This window comes from Lagopus muta, chromosome 26 (genome assembly GCF_023343835.1).
Source record: "Lagopus muta isolate bLagMut1 chromosome 26, bLagMut1 primary, whole genome shotgun sequence".
Classification (NCBI taxonomy): Eukaryota; Metazoa; Chordata; class Aves; order Galliformes; family Phasianidae; genus Lagopus; species Lagopus muta.
Window position 1 is genome coordinate 3,910,230 of NC_064458.1, and position 22,960 is coordinate 3,933,189.

Consider the following 22,960-nt stretch of genomic DNA (forward strand, 5'->3'; position numbering starts at 1 on the left):
CAAGCAGCCCAGAAATCATTTCAGATCTAGCCAGCAAAATGAGTGTGAAAGTAGTGCTGGGGCAAGGAGGTGACGTGAGGCTTTTGGGGAGTCCATTCCACATCACTGTAATCGTATTCATCCTCCTCTGCATCCCCCACGTGGCCGTAGTTGGGCTTGAAGCGGATGATGGGCTTCGCTGGTGCCTGGTTCACCTCCACGATGTCCTTCACCTTGTTCATCTCCCACGGGCAGGGCGGCGGCGGGGCGGCGGCGGCGGGCGGCAGCGCTGCGAGGATCAGCGGCAGCAGAGCGGGGAAGCGCGCGGCCTGCGGGGAGAGCCGAGCTGCGGGCGCCTGCGGTGCGGCCCCGGCCCGCCGCGCTCCTGCGCCGGCCGTTCTGGAGTCCCCAGCCCCGACCTCCTCCGTCCCCGCCCAGCCCCGCGGACAGCAGGCTCGGAAAGCGCCAGCTCTGCCCTCGTGCCCTCCTCCAAAGCGTGAACGTGCCCCGCGTGTTGCTGCCCCCCAGGCAGCCGTTCCAGCCTCGCTGCTGCAGAAGCCGGGGCTCAGAGGCGTCTCTGCAGCCTCACGCTCCCGGTCCTGGGAAGCTGTACCTGGGCTGGAAGGGGCTCCCTGAACACGCTTCTGCCCAGAAGAGCCCTCTGCCACACTTGTGTTCGTGGGCCAGGAGATGAAGCGCAGGACCAGAGCTTCCTCTGCGCAGGTGCTCATGGCCCGAGCACCCAGAGCCCCAGCACCCAGACTCAGAGAATATGGGCCCCGAGCACCCAGACCACCCAGACCCAAGGGCCACCGCTCCCCTGCGCTCACCATGACCCCTCAGTGTCTGCTCTCCTGCTGCGTTGCCTCCCGTCTGGCAGCAGAGGCTGGACAGGCCCTGTATCAGCACCCGCAGCTGCTGGGAGGGAAGCTGTGGTTTGTGGAGAAGCCGAGCTCATCTGCCCTGCTTCCACACCACCTCCCGCTTTCCCTGTGCTGCCACATCACGGCTCCTTGCAGAAGTCTCCACCCGAGTGCAGCCCAGCTCCGTCATTTCTTGCTTCTGCACCATAAAGGGGTGAGGATTGCGCACAGGAGCAGCCCCAAAGGGGCTTCACACCCCAAAGGCTGCCTCACTTCCAACCCTGGGACACGTGTCCCTTGCACTGAGAGCTGCCCCTTCCCCTGCCTCAAAGCAGCTCCTCTGCAGCTCTCCCTGGCTTCCAGCCCCCCACCTGGGGACAGCAGCCTGGTGGCGAACTGGGGAGAGCTGGATTCTGCGTGTGACCTCAGGGTTGGTGGTGTCCAAAAGGGCTCCTTTCTTTCTGACTTGCCAGGCAAGAAGGGGATGGATGTGCTGGACTGCAAGGCAGCTTTAGCACTGCTGGGAGAAGCCACAGCACAGAGCGGGCAAGGAGATTAGAGGCAGCTGGGCTTTGCAGATCTTCCTGCTCTCAGTTCCTACAGCCAAGCTGTCTCTGCCTCCCAGGTCACCACAGAGCACTTCAGGGCTCAAGACGTGGGGTCACACAGAAGCTCCAAGGGCGGATGTTGACCAGGATGGTTCTCCATTCTGTGGACTCAGGGCTCTCCTCAACATCTTTTCTGTGCTGGGGCTTTGGAGCAGAGCACAGATGGAATCTCACAGAGTGGAGCAGAGGGGAAGAACCTCCCTCAATTTGCTAACTGTAATTTCTTTATCAAACCCTCACCCACCCCAGCGTAGGCAGTCCAACACGTATTTGGATGCTTTCTTTTGGTGGCACCTAGAAACGCCTTTTCCATCCTTGCATCTTCCCAGAGATCAAATGAGCATTCCCCTCCCCCCTCCCTCCCCCCGCCCCCAGGTCCTCTGTAGCTCCTCTGCAGCCCCCACAGCCCCTCTTGAAGCCCCTCAGACCCAGAGCCTCCCTAGCAGCTCATAGAGCTCCACAGCTCCAACAGCACTTTGTATGCACAGACCCCTCCTCCCCTCCCCCCTCCAGATTTGTTCCCTAGGATCCCCATCATCCCCTCTGGGACACCCCAGGAGCTCACAGACCCCCCCCTGCCCCCCCAGTCATTGACAGGACCCCCATAATCCTTCCAGAACCCTGGAGCCCCTCCTGATCCCCATCTCCCCATCATGTACAACTGCATGGTGCTGGAGAACAGCACATAACAGGAGATGAAGGGCAAGATGGGGGGCAAAGGGACACGGGGGTACTGGGGATGTGGGGGAATATTGGTAGGGATGTGGAGACAGCTTACAGGACTGGAACACTGCACACAAGGCAACGTGTGAGGTGATGGTGAGACTTGGGAGGCATGGGGCCCTGGACCTGGGGCCTGGATTGGGGTGAAAATAGGGGATGCGGAGCAGCACCCAAGTGCATTTACTGATTTCTTCCTGCAAGGGGATGGGGAGCTCTGTGGCCCAAAGGTGGGGCCCTAATGCATAACCATACACGACCATTACCCAAGATGACTCCATATAGACCTGAGTGACCCACACCCCCACCTGAGCCAGCAACTCTGCGACCCCTGCCCCCATGTCACCCTGGCCCTATAATGCCATGTGACCCAGAACCCCCTGCACTTGTATGACCAGGTAACCCCACAACTCTGACCCTGCTTGACCCACATCCCTATGCCCTGACCTCATGCAGCCACATAACCAGCTGCGTGTGGGGGTAAAGCTCTCTCTCCCAGGTGTGGGTCTTCCCCATAGCACCCCACAGAAGCCATGGGATGGGCACCGTGGGTCAGAGCTGTGGAGCAGGGTGAGCAGGGGCAGTTAGAGGGGAATTCTGGGGCAGCTATGGGGCATGCGTACCCAATAAAGGCAGCTGTTGCCTCACAAGCACTTGTGAATTGCTAACTCATGGGAAACCATAAGAGGTTATGGGGCAGTTAAAGGACACCAACAGGAGGATTACAGGGGCACCATGGGGCAGAGACGTGGCTGACCCACATCCACAACTGGTGGTGGAACCGCTGCTGCCCATGGCTGCTACAGGGGGTCCCTGGAGCTGCCAGAGGGCAGATGTACACAGAGGAGGAGCTGATGTACTCCCACCCAGAGCTGACAGTGAAACCAGGGAACACCAAAGTCCCCCTACCCCTATTGCCACCCCACATCCTGCACCACAGTGCAGCTTGGGATCTACACCTTCTTCCCCAAGTTCCACCCATACGCCACACTGTACCTTCTCCAGCTCAGCCCTGGACTGAAGCTGTGTTCTGCAGGCCCTGAGGGGTGCTGTGTGTTCTGCCCTGGGGCTGTGGGGCTCAGGAAGGTGGGCACAGGGCAGTGGAGGGCTATAGGGGCTCATTGTGGGGCTGGAAGGTACAAACCCCTAACTGCATCATGATGGGGCTGTACAAGATCCATGGGGTAAGTAGCCCTGAAGAGTATGAGGCATTCTATGAGCAGGAGCAGTTTAAGCACAAGCTCCGTGTCAGTGAACATCAGCCCAAACAAGTGCAGGTGTGCTGCCCAGCACCCTTATAACCCTTCCATCGGTGTCCTTTAACTGCTCCATAGCCCTTCATGAGAACAAGAACAAGGGGGAAAGCAGCACACAGTGAGAAGTCAGTTTAATGACATCTTGCATGACCAACACAGCTGAAGGCAATGAGCACTGCTGAGACAGGGACTGCAGAGACACAGGGCCCATCCCCAAATCTGGGATGTGTTTGGAGAGAGGAAAGCAACCATCTGCTATGCTCCAGGGAGAAGAACTGCCACCCAACTCTCACCCCGTGGTGGAGAAGCACCGTGAGCACAGCTGAGCTCCTCTACAGCAGAGCAGCTCGGAATTACACACAGGGAAACACGTTCTGGCTTTTATTGGGGTGGAACAGAACACAACATCCTTCAGCCCAAACTGCTCAAAGCCGGCAATGGCACCTTGTTCTTCATGCTGCAAGACTTCAGGAAACAGGAGAGGGGCAGGAAGGGTTAAAAGTTAATTTTCTATTAAGGCTGTTAATTCAGCAAGATCATTAAAAACGTACTCGGCTCAAAGCAGGAAGAGTTGCGTTGACCTCAGTCAGATGGTTCACACGTAGTTCAGTCAGGCAAGTGCTTACATGGCTTGTTGAATCAAGCCATTCCATGAGAGCTGCTTTGCAATGGGTTCATTTTAATGGCTGAGCAAGCTCATCACATGAGCCTTGCTGGTTCTCCAGAGGGCTAACAGCCGTTTGCTCATCCACCTTTCTGCAGGTGCCACCTGGATGCCTCCCTACACTTTGTTGCAGCCAAAGAAACAGAATTTGCTAAGAAAAACCTGTATGCAACACCTATGATATAGAGTGGCTTAGCTCTCCCTTAAATAGTAACAGAAAAGAACAGTACAAAACAATGGTTTCACGTTCTCAACACACAAGAGCATCTTATTGAAAAAACTAAAATAAAATATAAACGTTGTCACCACAATATAAACCCCCCAAATAATGATGAAATGGGAAGAAAGAAGAGTTAGCAAAACGTCCTGTGAACTTCAGAGTCTCTTATTAACAACGTTAAACAAAAAAAACAAAAGCTTCTCTGGTGAATCCCAGCGCGATGTCTGTGTTCACAGGGCGGGGGACGGCGCTGCCCACCACCTACCTCAGGATTCAGCATGACATCAGCTGCCCCAGAGGAGCACGAAGCCAGGAGGGCAGTTCATGGTGCAGGGATGTGGCCTCCCTGCGTGTGGCAGAGACTCTGACGGAAGAAATTGGAGTTAAAAAGCCAAATTCCTGTTGGAACCGTGTCAGAAAGTTCCATCTCGGAGGCCTGCAAAACATGAACTACTGAAGAAACAGTCACAAGGTCCCAATGGAAAGCCGTGACAAGCTGTAATGTGCCATCTCTATTACAAGGAAGAGGGGAAGTGTTTGGTTTTGTTTGTGTTTTTTTTTTTGGCTCATCAATATGATGAGCTTTCTCACGTCCCAAACCACATTCAGGTAGTTTCCAAGTCTGCTGTTTTGTGTGTGTGTGTGGAATCTACTGATCCAGACCAAGAAACCAAACCAACAGAGCGGGGATGCACAGTTCTTAAGTCCTGGAGCCTTCAACACTGCCTGAAACAAGAGCTGGCCTGGGGGGTCCAGAGAGATGCCTGCAAGATGGTGTTCGTAGCAGCCTTGCAAGCGGGGGGCTCACGTCTGCTATGTGCTGCTGGCGTTCTGCCCGTCACGCTCATCGCTGGGACCTGAAACAGACAGCAGCTCAGTCACACACTCTGCTCCTTGACTCAAAGACCCCCCTGGAGCCACCTGCGATGTCTCAGACTCCGCACTGCACTGACATGAAAACAGTTTTTCCCTCCCCTCGGTTTGCATTTCTTCTGCTGATTAAGTTCCACCCACTGCAGAACTTCATGCTCTTGACCGATCTGGCTTTGGAATCTCAGCAGCATCAGAGCCCACAAGCCTCATTTCCAGCCTCTCCAAGTCCACACGCTTCTCTCTTTTTTTCCCTTCACACCCAAACCTGCTTTATAATTGTTCCTCCTGCAGTGAACCAGGATGAAGTTCTGATCTCGGAAAAAAATTAAGAGATGTACTGAGCCATGGGAAGACAAAGTACAGATGGCCCCAAGTCAGGAGAAAGAAGCCTTTCTCAAACTGCCAAGCAATGCCTCTATAGATTACAGCCTCTCTGCATACAATGGGAACAGTCACACCCTTCCCACTTTTTGGGAACCCCCTGCTCTGCACACAGCGCTGCACTCAGCAGTCAGCACTGATGTTTGCTTTTGCTTGTTACGGTGTGCCTCCCCTGCTTACCACTTCCCACTGATCCTGAAGGTGCAAGGACGTCGTCATCGCTGTCCTCCTCATTCGACTGCGTTACTTCTGGCTCTGGTGCCACACTCTTGACCTCCTGCTCTTGTTCCACTCTGCTCCGTAACGCCAGGATGCGGTGGTGCAGCGCAGCATACAGCTGCCCTGTGTCCTTAGAGCTCGCCTGGGGTTTTCAGTATTCAGCAACGAGAAAAGAGGTGCAAGGAATGACAACAGATTAGAACATTTAATACACCACAGTGAGGCCTACTTCACTTTTGTAACATGGCTTTCTCATGTTTTCCTTTTACTCTCCAAAGCTTACGGTCACTGTACAGCTTCAAAGAGCTTCAGAGCTGCCACACAAGGCATCCTGTGAACATTGTTATCTATTTGAAAGAACTTCCTTCTGCATACAAGGAAGCTCAGTTTTCACCACATCAGTGAATTCCTCATCACAGCTGCTATCACCATCCCCCCCCAGTCAGCTTCAACTCAGTGAGATGGTTAGCTCACTTCATTACATTGCTCCCACACAGCCCAACCTGTGACATTTATCACCTCTGCATCTGCAAAAATGTCACTTCAACTGCAATATAGGCAGCACCTATTTGAGTAGGGATACCGTGGTGCAAATGACAACTGTACTCACTGATATAAGAAAGACCTTCACCCCCTGGTCCTCTGTATCCATGGCGGTGATCCGGATGCTCTTCTCACTGGCTTTGTCAATCTGCATCTGAGCCCAGAGCTTGGTGTTCAGGATTAACCTGAGGCTCCCCTGAGTCCTCATCACTAAAACAAACACACGAGATGGGTTAGGTGGCAAAAGACAACTGGGAGCTCAGCACAGCCAAGAAAGCTTTTTTAGGGAGCAGGGCTGTGGAGGAACACTGAAGCCTCACATAAAGGATATAAAGGGAATCTCATCATGACTGCTGAGATGAATGTAGGATACTGAAGATTACTGGGCTAAATATCTATAGGCATGCCCTAGATCTCATACATGAAAACATCAAAGTTCAGTGGCCAGATCTGAGCTGATGACCTCAGGCTAGTGCTCATTCCTACCAGCCCGAACCATCAACACCATTCAGAAAGACCCCTGGCACCTGGTCCTGAAGAACAGAAAGCTCACATCTGAAGATTGCCACGAATTTCCAGGCTAACATTCAGGTTGGTAAGTAGAGCTCACTTTTAGGGGAAAAAAAGTCAGCAAGCAGAAAGTGTTTGTTACAACAGAAAGATATTTTCTTATGTTCTCTTTGGACTAAATGGTCACAATGCAAGAGAAAAGGTCCAAACTGCACTTTGAGTTGCTGTAGCTAAAACAAAGCAGATGCTACTGTGTGTATGGAAGCATCCTATGCAGCAATACAGCTCTCACCCAGAAACTCATTGCCCTGGTTTCTCTTACCCAGTCGGGACTGTAACGTCCCATCCTCTGTCGAAGCCATGTCATTGAGCCGCAGAAGCCCTCGACCTCTTTCCACCCAAGACTGAGAGTTTTTATCAAACACAAACAGCTTGCACTGAATCTGTAACAGAAAACACCTCTGTGACACAGCGGTCGATTGAAGCAGTTTAATATTTCATTGTATTCAGACATCACTTGGTCAAAACCAATCCCATGTCATACTGTGATTCTGACTGCTTGTAGACGTGCCATTTGTCTTTTGACACAGATCCCTCAAATTATGCTGATATGGTAAGGCTTTTATGCAGGCAGATATTCTTAATGAACACCTGCACTCAAAATCAAAGAGCAAGAACGAGGTTCAGATAGGGTGCAAGCTTCCACAGCTCCCTTCTTGCCCTGCTCCCACCTTCCTACTATTACATATTATATCTTGGTCTGGGAGAACAGATGTGTTCTTGTACAAAGCAATCGTAACAAGTTGATCTGACATGCAGAAAGTGTGCTTAAGATTTGCCAGGATTGTCCAAAAGCTGAAATTCATTTGGAAAGAAGAAATAAAGAAAGAACTGAGTAAGGATCCAACAGTAAACATCCCAAACCTGCACTGTAACATCTGAGAGCACATTAGGGATGGAGAAGGTGGCCGAGAAGTTGGGAATGGGGTGCTGTGCATTCCCTGGGTGCTCACAAGCTCACAGACCTCTGCATACGTTTCTTACCTGTAAAACATTACTTTCTGCTTCCTCCCCAGTAATCACTTCCACCTTTGCTAACAAACACTTCCTTGCTGTTGCTTTTGTATAGGCTGCAGCAGACTCGGCCAGGGATTCTGAAATATTATTAGCTGAACAACATTTTGAAAGTTTATTTTGAGAACAAAACATTACACAGTGCTCCTAAGGGCCTCCAGGTACACCCGAATTCAGAGAAAATCACAGCAGATGGCAACAGAACTGCAAGGAGCCCCAGAAGTCTGCAACCCAGCCAACAGCCCTCTGTCCCAGCACCACTCTTGGTGCACCTACACAACATGCAGCTGACACAAGCGTCCAGTTACCAGAACTGCAGCAGGGTGTTCTTAAGAACAGTTTGCCACACTTCTGCTGCACTGTGCAGGGCCAAAGTATCTGCTCTACTCATGCCTGCTGCTTTCACTGCTAAATACAGTCACACTGCTGCAGAAAACCCATGAAAGATGGCACAGCCTGCAGAGGTTATACATTAAAGGCAGGCAATCTACAGCACCCAGTTTGTCAATCCCACCCCCCAGCTCTATCTTTGGTCAGATTCAACAATAAAAGCAACATCCACTTTTTTTTTTTAAACAAAGGAATAGGATGCCGAGGTTTATCTACCATTCCTAAAACAATGCTCTGGTTTTTACCTTTCTCTGGTGTGGCTTCCTGAGAAGACGATTCAGACCCAGACTCCGTAGCAGCATTCTCCTTATTACTCTCTGTGCTGCCTTCATTTGATTTTGGTGGACTCTATCACAAAAAAATAAAATGAGATAAGCAAGAGGAAAGCATACACTGATTTTAGCTTTGCAGAACAAGACTAGTGATGATTTACCAGCAGATGACACTACTGCTGATAAACCACACACAAGGAGAATCCCAATGACGCTGTTTTCACATTAAGAGCTGCATTACTACCCCAGGCCAAGGAATTGGACAGAGCCTGACCACACAGACAACTCATTTTCTCCTGAACTGAAACCAAATTGCAGCTCTTAATTTGAAGTTCTGTTCAAAGAAAGCAAATCAATTTCAGCTACAGTTCTACTCGAGACACAGTGAGCTCAGCTCCCCGCTCAGCAGTGATGAATTCAGTGTGAGGTGCTTCCCTTTTGCAACAGCATAACAATAAAACAAACAGAAAACAGTAAGGCACTACAACTCACACCTGGGGCCGGTAAACAGCTGAGCAAAGAATTGCTGGATTTGGAATCCCATCCTTTGGGGTGCCATGTCACTGAATTTGTTCATTTGAAGGAGAGCAACATCTTCAGGTATTTATACTGAAGAAACCATTGCAAAGAAGCAAGCTGTCCCATTTTTAAACTGCTTGGATTTGGCAATCCTGGACAGCACTGCAGCTGCAGGCAGCAGCTCATGACAACACCCCCAGAGCTCACTCAGTTACCTACACAGCACTCCAGTGAGAGGAGCAATTAAAAGCTGTCATGTTTCCTGAGTGAGAACCCATAGCAGAAGCTGCACAGAAGATGGCAATGTTTCACAGGCAGTGGATACTCACTAGGACTCGTTCACTCATGTTCTGTCCAAAAACGAACTTGTTGCTCGATGCATCTGCACTGTTTGTAGAGTTCTCTATACTGGAAGGGAGAAAAAAGTTTCTGCAAGTCAGTAAAACGTGTCTGTCCTCTACTGATCAAATTCCTCAGAAAGCGAGCAGAGCAAACTCCAACTACTACATGTTCTCAGGTCAATTTTCAGAGAGAGCCAGGGGAGGAGCTGAAACAAAGACGTGCAGAGTCACAGCTGAAGCAGAGGCAGCAGGGCTGAGTAATGCCTTTCACCAGATGAGCTGCAATACAGCTTTCCTGAGAAGCCTCACCATGGAGTCTTAGCTGTTACATCTCCTTGGAACAGGCAGCCTCCCCCAGGTGACATTTTTACCAGCAGACTTTGTTTGAAAAGGGCAACAAAGGTTTCTTTTTTCCAAAAAGTCACTAACTGCTTCTTACGTGCTGCCTGACATCTGAAGTAGGTTTAACTGGAATAGGCTCTGGTTTCAAAACTTTATTGGTTTAAACAAAAAAAAAGGCAAACTCAGAAGCATGTTTCTGGCAACTGACTTACTATGAGTAAATCTTCCCAAATGAAGACTCAATCAAGATATGGCAGTGGGTGTTATGGAGATTGAGAGATACAGATAGTTGAAGCCCACATATTAGGGGTCTCCAATTTAAAGCTAAGACATGTTTCTGGACAAACACTGGTGTGCAGACAGCCACTCTGATGTCCTCTACCTGCCCAGAGCATCCTGTGAAACCCCAAACAGGACTCAGACTGCAAAATGAGCTCCTCACACCTGCTTTGCATTGAAGCTCATATAAGAGAACAGGACCTTGAAAACTCCAAGTAGAGGCAAGGCAAGCACACACCAACACTTTCATAGTTATTCCAAGGCATTGAACAATCTGCATCTTAAGTGCTCCACTTCTCTGCTGCTAACAGATCCATCACATATTGGGCCCTTCCTTGACTTTCCAAGTAATTACTTGAGCTGACAATGCTGTAAAAGAAGAAGTTCCGTCCTTTGCTTGATTCTTTTACCACTACTAAGCCAACACTGTCACAAAGCAACACCAACATCAAGGTGTTTTCTCATCCTAAGTGCAGACTGTCAGTTCAGAGCTAATTGGTGCACATGTAAAATCTGCATTACTTTCTCATGGCTGCCTCAGCTCATGCATATCTCCACCAAATCTCTTTGGACACGATGACTTCTCAGGTCTCTCAAAGACCTGCTTAGTTGTAAGGACCCTCTGCATTACTCTGTAGAGCTCAGCACCACCAACAAACCACTTCTCTTTGAACTCTTCTCTCCCTTATCACTCACAGAGATGCAACTGTTTTAAGTCACTCTTTGGCAACCAGGGTACCTGCAGAGATCACAGCACCAGCAAACACCCCACCCTGATAAAACAACACTTCTTTTGATATATTTGCCATCTGTATGTATATGGACAGAGCAACTGACAGCAGTACTACCTACAACATTCCAGGCACAGCATGAAGGCTCTCTTAAGTTATTACTGAAGTAACGCAGGCACACATCACAGTGTCGTGTCTGTCATGCTGTCATGTACTTCAGCAATGGCTTGAAGTTTGTTGCACACTCTTAGCAACCTCCATGCCACTGATCAGTAGATTTTAAAGTACTTCAAGGGAATAAACAAGGCTCTACATTTGTCATTATACTGTAAGGTCTTGGGAAAAGATGGCTCAATAAACCAAAACTGTTCTGAAAGAATTCCTTAGATCTCCCAATGGTAGATTTAACTGTAGAAATGAGTAGGAAGAAAACATCCTGGAGGCTCTCATAAGTACAGGCACCCAAAATGCACAGCTGAGATCACATTATGAACACATCTATTTTACAGAAGGAGCTGTTCTGTGTAATCACCATCAAAAACAGAAATTATAGACAAAAATAAGTCAGAAAAATCTGAGGTTTGCTACCCCCTCTATTCAGAAGCCTGGGTTTCCATTGGCCCAGTGACAGGCCCTGCATGCACAGTGCATCTCACCTGGAGCTGATGTACTGTAGGAAGTAGTTTGTTGCAGAAGGTGTGTCTGATGTTGGAAGGCCAGCATTCTGCACATCAGCAGTTTCATCGCTTTCATCTCCCAGCTACAAAGATCACATCTGTTAGGACAGCTTCAACTACACATCACAGAATTTTCACCTCTTCACTTCCCCTCAGGAAAAAGCTCTTCCACAAAGACTTCCTACTATGAAGTCTGTGTCCCAGTCGTATTTTCCTTCTGTTATGCTGTAAACCTGCATAAACCTGTCTGTACCTTTGTGTAATACAATCCAACCCCAGTACTCCATGCTCAGGTTTGAACTCAGACTGCCCCCGTTTTCTTTCCTTATCTTTTCTGTCAAGTCTTGGTTGTACTGGAGTATCTTAGCAGCACATTGCAACTTCACTAAGACCCAAAAGGTACAAGAAAATACTATATTGCACTGATACTCAGATTTATGCACTAGATGTTTTTCTTTGCAGCAGTAATATAACTTTATTAAATGACTGGAAGAGCTGTTTCACTAATCAGCCAAGCTGCACACAGATGCAGTGTTGAAACCACTGACCATTAACTAATTGACAACTTCAGCATGCCTACAAATGATTGGCTCCACTGTGTTTTATCCTCACTTAAATACATCAACTCAGTCGAGATGAGCTGCACTTACCTTAACTCTGTCTCTTAGGTTCTGTCCAAATACAAAGGCTTGCTGTGCATTCAGTTCTGCCTTGTCCCCGCTGTCATCATCTGAAGTACTGTTGGACTCTTTCTTCTGACATTCTTCAGCCTAAAGAAAGAAATTGAAAGCTTGATTAATGATTAAGACCATTCTCTTTAAGCAAAACAAAACAAAGAATGTTGTAATACGGCAAGTCACAGTCATTTGCCATAACAAGCCAGTCACATCTTCAGAGCTACAAGGCAAGTTTTACATCCGAAACAAATCTGGTTTTATTCAGAGATCTTTTTCAAGGAGTCACACAATTCAGACATTTGCAGTTCAGGGATTTCTAAACACCATTTAGTCCAAAACTGCACTCAAAAGAGCATCAGCTTCCAAGTCATCCTCTGCTGACTGCCTGGGACGTCATACAGTCAAGTTTAAATACAAATCCAAGGATGGCAGAAGCCAGTTTCAGTGTTTGAATGCATTTGCTCTGCTCTGCAATTAGAACCGCCCCCCCTTCCCTGTTCCTGTTACATCTGAATTTTTCATTTTTTCTTTTAATGGGCACTTCCAGGTCTCATTCTGTTTTGCTAAAACCTCACACCAGATAGCTGAGAGAATTGCCCTCTTAGTCTTCTTTTACCCAGGCAAAACACGGCCAGTTTTTCCACCATCAGGTACGTCGCAGGCACTGAACACCTGGTGGTTTGCAAGCATCTTGCTCACAGCAGCATCCCCTGGCTACACACAGCATTCCTGACACAGCCACCCAGCAGCAAGGAGAAGGGAACCATCACTTTCCTTCACCTAAGGTGTCTGAGTGAGGCAGCCCAGCACATTTTGTCACCTCCTCCATATTTCACTTGTCATTGTTTCACAGGATGCCATGGCTCCTGAACCTTTGGTAGTGCTGAGGGCCTTTTATTTGCACCATACAACTGCAGGGGAATCACCTCCTCCATCTCCTCCCCCTTTCCAACCCCATAGCTCTAAAGCTTTTGGTTTACATTAGAGGACCCAACAATATTCATGCATAAAGTTCAACAAATGCTCCAGCTGGCACCGTCATAAAAGTAGGAAGTTTGAGCAGGTCTTGATGAAAGCAAATATAGCTACATGGAAACAATTAAAAGGGATTAAAGCTGATCTACTGGAGAAAATGCCCAGGGGAAGAGTCTTGCTGGGGAACTTGTTTTCATGGATGGGAGATCTTCCCTCTTCTCTTCCCCTTCTCCAAAATAAATGCCACTAACCTTAAAGTTCGTTATCAACATGATTCACTAATAAGTTCTGCATATATTAACTTGTCTCAGCATTGCTGTGTAACAACCAGACCTCTAAGCCTTTGTCTGGACAGCTGCTTTGCATCCAGTCTTTTGTCCTTATGATACATGAGTCCAAAGCACCCAGATGAAGGCCTTTGTATGTGCTCACTTCTGATTGATTTTCCCTGGTCTAGTTTTCCTACCTGCTGACATTTCACTGCATGGCCCCATATTCCAGCACACTGACCATTTCTCCCCACCCTACAATTGACTGGCATCCAAAAACTTGGTAAGATTCACTCCACCTTGCCAAGTTCTCTGCACAAAGATGAGATAGTGCCAACCTCTGCATCAACTCCAAAGGAAGCCCTCTGGCATCAGCTACTCGTTAGATTTTGAACCAGACTCAGACCCTTGAAGCTCAGTGGCTCAGCCACCCTCCATTCACTTTTAATTCCACCTAGTAAGCACACATCCCTGGTCTGGTTTTAAAGATAATGCTGGCAAAGATCTGTCAGGGACCTCACTAAAGTCAGGAAAACAAAACAGAAAAGCAAACAAATATTACTCTCTGCAGAGCCAGGACAACTATTAAAATCATTCTGGTCTGGTCTACAGTATTTGAATTCATCAAGTTTTTGCTACAGTTCTTGATTTAGCAAATAAGAAAAGCCACAGTGTGCTACTGGGACAGTGCAAAACCTACCAGTACTCCTGAGGTACGTAATACAGGTAAGCACAGATTTAAGTACAGGGAATCACCACTGATGGACGCGCACTTGCATTAAATATTCTCTGAATAAAACCTGTTAAGTTCTGACAAATTGAGTGTCCTTTAAATCCTTCTCCAACTCACCTTGTCTTCTGAGTCAGAGCTTTTCAGTGTTGCATTACTTGGTGATTCTGATGTCGCTGCAGAATCTGGTGGGATATTTACACCATTGGTCCCACTGCTCAGAACTGCAACGAGAAACAAGCAGCTGACATTCATTTTCTAGACATTTAGAGGATCCTAAAGGAAGCAACAGTTCTCTTAGCAAACGGCATACTGCTTTCTTTTTTTAAATACAGGAAACACAGCAATGGCAACCACACAGTTCCCACAGTATTTTTTGCACGACAGGTTTGTGATGCAGAGGCACAAGGACAGCAGTTCAGCAACACTTTGCAGCAACAAAATTCAAATGCATCAAGCAGGTCAGCAAAATGTTACAGTCTGTAGAAATACTGCACAGGCTTCAATGCATATAACTGCAAGCAAGCTCCTTCAAATTTAGTATTTGAGGGCTCCTCTTTGGGCTGATCCAGCTACATACACAATGATCTCCTGCTGTAAATCTGTACTCCAGTATTTGAGTCTGCTGTAGAATCCAACCCATGCCAGCAGACAAGCTAGAAGTGTTTGGTTCAACATCGCATGCAGCAGCAACTGAGGTTACTCCTGTTTCAGGTGAGGTAAATTTCCAAATAACAGAAAGCAAAAGAGCAAAACAGAAGCATAAGAGTTTAAGAGACACAGATTTCAAACAACTTTGTTTTAACTCTCACTTTCCAATCAGGCCCAGTTCTATTAGCTGCATTGCCTTCCACAACACATCAAACAATCGACATGAGCATGCTAACAATGCAAAGTGCAACTCAGAGCCACTGCTCCAGAAAGTTTCTCAGTCTGGTGGCATCTGCCAGCGATGCAGGTGTTTCACATCACTTTGCAGCTACTGCAGATCTACCATGGAAGCAGCAGTTTATTATGTGATGGCTGATGCTGCCACTTGAGACTGCAAATCCATACTCTTAGAAGGTAGTTTTATTTCAAAAATCAAGCAATGATTACAAAGTCCAGGGCCTGGTAATGCCAGATTGTCATCCACACAAAAACTGAAGGTAACATGACCAAGTCTTCAATGTAACACAGACACACTTAACATGCAAGATGCTTCTATTCAGAACAGAGAAACAGAAAAACAAAGGCAGCTGCTGAGCAAAGTCAGAGTGCTGCACAAAACGTATTTAGTATTTCTGCCCCTCCTCTGTTGCACATTTCTAGCTTGTCTGTTGGCATGGGCTGGACTCTACAGCAGACTCAATAAAGCAAAAGCATTATTTACCCATCTGTGAGAAAGCTTTTGGCTGTGGTGCCTGTAGCACTGCAGGACGGAGCACACTTCGCTGCTGTTCCTTCGGTTTCTGGCTTGGGAGACCTGCAAGTGGAAAAGTTTTTTTCAAGAGCTATGAAGAGTTGTAGAGAAGATGACATTGTTTTCAACTTCTAATGCTTCCAACAACACATGTAATGGAACAGTAAACTGAAGGTAGATTTCACCCTTCTTTCCCATGCCTCGTCCCACCCTGAAGGGTCATTCCTACCCAGAGAAGGCAGCCCTCTTCCTTCTGGCCACTGGACTATTCCCTAGCTTACCCAGGACAGTGTGCAAGGAGAGTTTATGATATTAACTCAGAAACAGAAGTTGAAAATGTAATAGAAAGAGACCAATCTTATCTATTCACCATTAGTCAGCTCCATTTTCCAAGTCTCCCATTCTCCCTCTAATTAAGCCACTTCCAGATTAACTTCTTCATTCTTCATATGATAAGGCGTATGGACAGCACAGTAAATATGCGTGTTATTTCTTTTAACAAGGCTTTTCAGGCTGTTAACTTGGCCTCTCCAGTTTGCTGTAGGAAGAGAAAGGGCTCTACGACTCTTTAATTCAGCTCTGATTAAAAAACAAAAGGCACCTGACATAAAACAGCCTAAAAAAAAAAATCCTAACATCAACTCCAGAAGGCTGAGGCAAATCCAAAAGATTCAGATTTCTTTGATGATAAAAAAGACAAAAACTAAGAAAATGAAAATGAAGCCTTAATCCATTAGGATGCTGTGACAAAAAGCTGCCCATAAAACTCACTTTAATATTTGTAACTAGTTTTGTTTCGGGCCTCCCATCCCAAAGTCTGTGACAATGGATGCCATCTTATGTCCAAGCATTCATGTCAGCTTTTTATAAGAACACAGATCAAATTTCATCTATGTATTTCAACTTACTACATTTCCTGAGAACATGCACATTCCAAATACGTTACAAATATTTATTTCCACTACCAAAATCAGTTTTTTCTTTGAATTCCCATAAGCATTTATGTAGCATTTATGTCCTTCCTACACTAGCAAGACCAGTGTTAGCAAAGGTGAAGCTCCAGCGTAAAACAGCACAGCAGAACAGCTGTCATAAGAAAACCACTGCTGTGCTATACTGAAAGAGCAGAGAGGAAAGGAGGGGCAGACACACTAACAGCTAGGAATCATTTCAGCACACTCCTCAAGTAAACCTTCTGTTCCAGTTTGAATCTAAAGGAACCAAGCTCAGCAGCCAAGGACTACTGTGAGCCAAAGCACGGTGAGCAGAGGCATTTCAGAAGTGCATGACTGAGCCAAGTCACAGCTCTGAGGTGCTATGCACACCTTTTGCCATGTTCCAATCACAACGTGCATCTGAAAATTCCAAAGTACATTAAAAATGCTGGAATTATTATGTTTTATTTTGCTTCTGAAGGAAACACTGAACTCACCTGCACTAGGAGCTTGACCATGAATAAGGATTGGTGGTTTTAGCCGGAACCCACTGCTCTTTTCCTCTAGAAACAAAACAGAATTATAAAGACAGCTGTAAAATAGAGCAGGTATAACAGCCACAAAGTGCTCCTGCTGCTCCCATTGTAACAAGCTTTATAAACACCCAAAGCAAAGTCATATTGATATTTCCAAACAAGATCCTTTCCTCCAGGCGATGCTGACATCCCCAGCGATCATCACAGCAGACAAACATTCAGAAAGAAAAGAGATGATGTTCAATTGTTCACAACTGGTTTTCAGGTGAAACACAGAACAGCATTTTCACAAGAGAAATGGAGTTCCTCCTCACAGATTTTAAGTGAGAATCATAGTACAAAAAGAACAGTCATCAGAAGCATGACAGAGCACAACAAATGAACAAGCACAAACCTAAATATCACTAGCTAAGTAAAAATTGTTTCATTAATTCCATATAATTGCATTAGCTGCCACCTTATGCTTTCCTAATGTGAAGGTGAAAAATTCCTATGGTTGCACTTACTGAAGCTAATGCATTTAGATAAAACAACCATGGAAATACCAGTTTCCCCAAAACCTGAAAGATACAATCATTTCATTAAATGCTATCTTGGAGGGGGGGCAGCAGCTGCACTCAGAATAAGCCTACCATCTCTGCATCCTAATGCACTTCATTATCCTCACCCATTAAGTACCAGATGAAAACAGTGGCACCAATATAACAAGCTGATGGAACAAGTGTGATCAACAGAATCAGCAGCAGTGTGAACACCAGGTTCAGAAATCATGGCTCAACATAATCACAGCCATTGGCTATGGATGATTTGTCAAAGAAAAAGAACCTTGGGTCAAAAAATGACACATCCCTGACATTTCATCTTGAGGTTAACAGATGGGAATAGAATCACGTTGCACTCCATCACTCCCAAAGCGTTCATGAGTTTTGATATTTGTTATTAACTCTGGGAAGCATGAGAAAAAGCAATGAAGTAAGAAAAGGCTGAAGACCAGTAGCACCACTTCCATGCTCCTAGCTATGGCCTGGGGTCAGAAGGGTCAGAGTATTTTGAACTGTGATACTCAGCATTCTGCTGAGGAAAAATGAGGGAGAAACACAGGAACTCACCCGGCTCTGAGTCAGAATTGCCTGCAGAAGGTTCACAGAAGCTTGATGGCATAAAGACATTGTTCTTTGTTACTGTTGTCAAGTAAAAAGAAAAATAAAGAGAAGCTGGGTATGTCATTCTTGATTATAAGCTCCTTCTCCAAATACTGAGATTGCAAATCAAACAGTTTTTCTGATCATTTGCTTTATTTAGTTATGTTTTTAATTTGTTTCTTTCTACACTAGAAAAGTATCACAGCTACAAAAATACACAGCTCCTCACAGCTTACTTTCTCCTGAAAAAGTAATTGCAGATTTCACAGCCAGGAGGGAAGGCAAACAGTGCTCCTAGCCTGAATTCTATCCTGAATGACCAATTAGAAGAGACAGAACGTGAAGCACAACTACACACCATACTTCAGACTTTTCTTCCAGCTGTATTTGCAATATCTGACAAATAGTGGAAACTACCACCTAGGCTCTTTGAAAGGCTTAAGACTGACAGTACAGTGCCCACAAGCAGTAGATAACTAACACTAACATATTAACAACCCTCACCATTAACTCAATCTACTTGAGCCTTTAGTTCACAGGCAGCTCAAAAGATCCCCTAAGAATAACTGCACATCAAGTAGGAAATGCACTCCTACCAGCTGCATGGGGAAACACAACCCTTGCTTTTAGAAAGGTAAAAAAAGGAAGTCCTGGGAAGCTACTTGCCTGTGTCCAACAAGATCACGGAATGGCCTGGGTTGATAAAGACCTCAGAGACCATCTATTTCCAACCCCTGCTGTGTGCAGGTCGCCAACCAGCAGCCCAGGCTGCCCAGAGCCATATCCAGCCTGGCCTTGAATGCCTGCAGGGATGGGGCATCCACAGCCTCCTTGGGCAGCCTGTTCTTGTGTGTCACCACCCTGTGTGAAGAAGTTCCTCCTAAATTCTAACCTAAACCTCCCCATCTTCATTTAAAACCACTCCCCCTTATCCCATCACTATCCACCCTCATGAACAGTCATACCCACTCCTGTTTACATGCTCCCTTCAATGAGGTCCCTCCAGAGCCTTTCCTTCTCCAAGCTGAACAATCCCAGTACGCTCTACTTTTCTTCACTGGAGGCCCCAGCCCTCTGATATCTTAGTGGTCCTGCTCTGGACCTGCTCTAAGAGTTCCAAGTGATGAAGCAGATTCTCCTTCCATGTTAAGGCACACAGAACAACACAACTGATGACAGCCAACTTGGCCACCACAGTTGGTGGCAATTCACCCTCAGAGAAGCTAACAACAATTGGGCCACAGTATGATGGCTAAGGGAAGAGCAGGAGACGTCATCTACCTGGGCTTGTGCAAAGCATGTTACACACAGCACCTTGGTCTCTAAAGCAGAAAGGCATGGCCTTATAGATGGGCCACTTGGCAGATAAGGATCTGGCTAGATGGTTGCTCCAGAGAGACCATACAGAGGCCTTCCAGGACCTAAGGAGGCCTGCAGGAAAGCTGTGTGGGACTCTGTCAGCTACTGTCATGACAGAACAAGAGACAATGGTTTTAAACTAAAAGAGAAGAGGTTTAGATTAGGTATTAGGAAGAAATTATTTACTCAGAGCTTGGTGAGGCGCCGGGTCAGGCTACCCAAGAAGGTGAGGATGCCCCATCCTTGGAGATGCTCATGGCCAGGTTAGATGAGTCTTTGGGCAACCCAATCAAGGGGAAGTTGTCCCTGCCATGCAGCAAGGTGGGAACTTTACAGGTCCCTTCCACTCAGATCTTGTATGATTACGTGATCCTCCAAATCAAGGCAGTAGAAACTTGCATATACTGCATTAAGTATGCCTTAGACAAAGAGAAAAGTATGCAAGCAAGCTCTTAGAGAGCCTCTACACACCAAATGTAAAATTGCCATCTACAGAAAGTAATGCTTTCCTGAAAAGGAGTAACAGCATTTCACCAGGACTGCACAACAGCAGTTTCAAAGGTTGGATAGATTGTTTATATCAAGTCCTCCAGCTATTTGGGGGCACGCCTTTACAAGGCAGCATGCACAGATTTCCACACACGTGTTTATAGTGGCATATTTTTAAAGCTGGACACTTCCCACCATTGCTTAAACTCCTTGAATCACAGGCATTAGTAGCACACAGCAGCAAGGTTCAAAGCACTTGGGTAAAATCTTTCTGCACTGTTGTTCTGTTTTGTCTGGACTAACAAGAAAAGTCAACAGTCCATGAAAGAAATCTATCTTTCACAGCTGCAGAACAATGTATTGCCCAGACACAGCCTGGACTTGCAGGTTAAGTTTCAAGTTAGAGTCAGTCATCACTTCACTTACAGCTGTCCAGCCCTCTGACTTTCCTGGGCCTTGCTGAGTGAAGAGAAACTGCTGTTAGTGTGTGGGAGGCATTACTTTTGGAGCACTATGTTACTTCCATGGACACGACAGACTTTGCAGACACTGATACATTCTGCTAAAGCACATGCTTTAATAACTTCCAAATCCTTATGGCTGGCTACATCTTCCAATGTCAGAGTCTTTTTAGAGTTCATGCCTTTCACTTAAGCTGCTGTCAGGGCTCCCCGGTGACTCAGTACAAAAGTAAAACATCTGCACTGTGGAGTGGCATCTCTCCGAAAGAGAGGCATGTTGTCACCTCACAAGACAAGAAAGACCCTTCAGTTGACAACAGAGGACAAACTGATTTTTACCTACTTACAAATAGGGGGGTGGAAATGATAATTCTAAAATTCACTAAGATCAAGGGCTAATCAGCTGGACAAACTCATCTGAGTAGCAAATCTCAGCAGATTAAACTCCACCTGGTTACACAAAGCATCTGCACAAGCAACAAGCAACACCTAAACTTACTGCAGAGACAAGTTGCTGCATTCCTGCTCCTGCAATACAAAATAACCACGACAGAGTAAACACGTGCTTTTGAGACACACTGAAGACCTGCTGTGAGTCTAAGGACCACAGCCTCTCACTGATGAGTCGCAACTAAGAAGTTGTAAGTCATTCCAAGTGTTTTCATTACAGGATGCCAACCCACCCTCACAAGCATCTTCCTGTGAAGGAGGGCGAGCTGAAGGCCATTGCTAGGTGGCTACTGGGGTCAAAATGAAAATTAAAATGAAGCCTTACCTCCTGAGCAGCACGTGACAGTTCAGAGAAGATAAGGAATTACACAGCTATGAGGCAACTCCTATGTAACAGTCAGGCATGAGACTGAGCTTCACACAATGAAGCAGAGTACTGGGGCAATGCAATAAAAATCACCCTCAAAAAAAATGAACGAATCTCACATTACACCAACAGCTTGTCAGCATCACAGCAGCAGCTACTTCTAACCTGCCACTAAAAATGCATAAAACAGTAACTATGTAAAAGGCAAGAGTTTTCACTGTCAAAGTATGAAAAAGTAGGCTGCTTTGGTAGTGAGCAGTACACTTACAAATGCTTCTGAGTATTTATCACTACAGAAATAGAGACTTGGGAGGGATGAGAAGAATCACAACAAGCTCCAAGCAGCAAACAATGGAGATGAACTTTTAAGTTGTATTTCTGAGCAACACAATGAAATGAGGTTGCCTTCATAGCCAGAGAAGGTTGAGGCAGAACACACGCAGCAGATACTGGAGGCCACAGAAGGAAACAGCACCTTTGAAGCTTTCTACAGTTAGAACACGACCTGAGCTGGGTCATACAAATCAAGTCATGAAAGAATAAAAAACCACATATATTAGAAGAGAACAAAGGAATCAAACAGGGAAGAAAGGAACACAGGTTGAGAGCTCCAGGCAAGCAGACGCTGAGAAGAAATGCAGAACTCTTGGAATATCCAGGATTCAACCACACAAAGAATTTGTCTTCCTCCACTTCTTAAAAAGTGCTGTCATTACACAAAATGAGAGTTAGAGTCTCAACAGATAAGAAAAAGGCATTATAGACTAAAAGAACTGGTAATGATGATACAGAAGCTAGGATTGTAAGGCCCAATAGGTAACAAAGATCCTCCAGAGCTGTACACAATCTGTTCTTCTCACAGAAGATCCAGAGACAATGAAAAATCTTTGTTGTTTCTGTGCAGTGTTCTTCTATTAAGAATGATGAGAAAATGTAGCAGCCACACTGGGCCCTTGGAAAGTAGTCAATTAAAGGCAGTGCGCCTTGAAAACAGCTCAACTCAGAAAAACCTGCACCTCAAGAAGGAATTCTTGCTGTGACAGCACTGGTGACACAACATGAGAACACTCTAGTGCAGAACCTAACAGCAGCTATATTTAAAACTCTACAGCCACCTGTATCTTTACAATTAAAAGACAGAAGCAATTACTTCCACACCTTTTAATCACACTGAACATGCCAGAGGTTAGAGGGCTTATTTGTATTGTTCTCTCTTCCACTGTTTTCCCAATCTACTTTCCCAGCCAAGATGAACAATGAAGGACTCAAGTTCCCAGGTCTGCCTTAAGCACCACAGTATCTCAGTTGGAATAATCCTCAACTGGGCATTTTTTTGTGAAGAGAGAAGGAATCAATCAGAGCTTCTTGTGGGTGAACACAGGTGTTACATGACCACTCTGGTGCGTATGAACCAGAAGAATTTATCGGTGCCCTTCACAGTGATCTGCATCTCTTGCACATGCTGGGTGAGAACGCTGCTGAAATGCACTGAATTCTCTCCACTTGAGGAGGAACAGAAGAAAAGGAACGAAGAGAACCCAACAAGCTGAGATTAAATTTTGCCTGGCAGCACAATAACTAAGGAAAATACAGCATTGATGTGAATTCTAAGAAGTGATTTTATCATGACAAGGCAAAAAGATTGCTGGTAAATTCTTCCATTGAACAGCATAACACTAGAAGCTCAAACAGGTGCACGTGAATAAA

General features: G+C 46.2%; 1 protein-coding gene across 11 annotated transcripts in view; it reads right to left on the reverse strand.

Moving 5' to 3' along the window:
* Window positions 1–3,540: 3,540 nt before the first annotated feature.
* The window catches only part of RANBP3 (RAN binding protein 3), a 40,652-nt gene continuing 21,232 nt past the window's right edge, over window positions 3,541–22,960 (reverse strand). For 6 of the 11 annotated variants that reach the window (XM_048927281.1, XM_048927275.1, XM_048927280.1 and 3 more), the window contains 13 exons: window positions 18,095–18,166; window positions 16,947–17,012; window positions 15,485–15,577; window positions 14,233–14,336; window positions 12,112–12,231; window positions 11,441–11,544; window positions 9,421–9,499; window positions 8,546–8,648; window positions 7,881–8,005; window positions 7,159–7,279; window positions 6,394–6,536; window positions 5,745–5,925; window positions 3,541–5,167 (listed from right to left, as the gene is read on the reverse strand). In XM_048927281.1, coding sequence (XP_048783238.1) covers window positions 5,124–5,167; window positions 5,745–5,925; window positions 6,394–6,536; window positions 7,159–7,279; window positions 7,881–8,005; window positions 8,546–8,648; window positions 9,421–9,499; window positions 11,441–11,544; window positions 12,112–12,231; window positions 14,233–14,336; window positions 15,485–15,577; window positions 16,947–17,012; window positions 18,095–18,166 — 1,355 coding nt within the window. In that variant the 3' untranslated portion in view covers window positions 3,541–5,123. The remainder of the gene's footprint in view (window positions 5,168–5,744; window positions 5,926–6,393; window positions 6,537–7,158; window positions 7,280–7,880; window positions 8,006–8,545; window positions 8,649–9,420; window positions 9,500–11,440; window positions 11,545–12,111; window positions 12,232–14,232; window positions 14,337–15,484; window positions 15,578–16,946; window positions 17,013–18,094; window positions 18,167–22,960) is intronic. The other 5 variants (XM_048927279.1, XM_048927276.1, XM_048927278.1 and 2 more) reach the window with 3 other exon arrangements.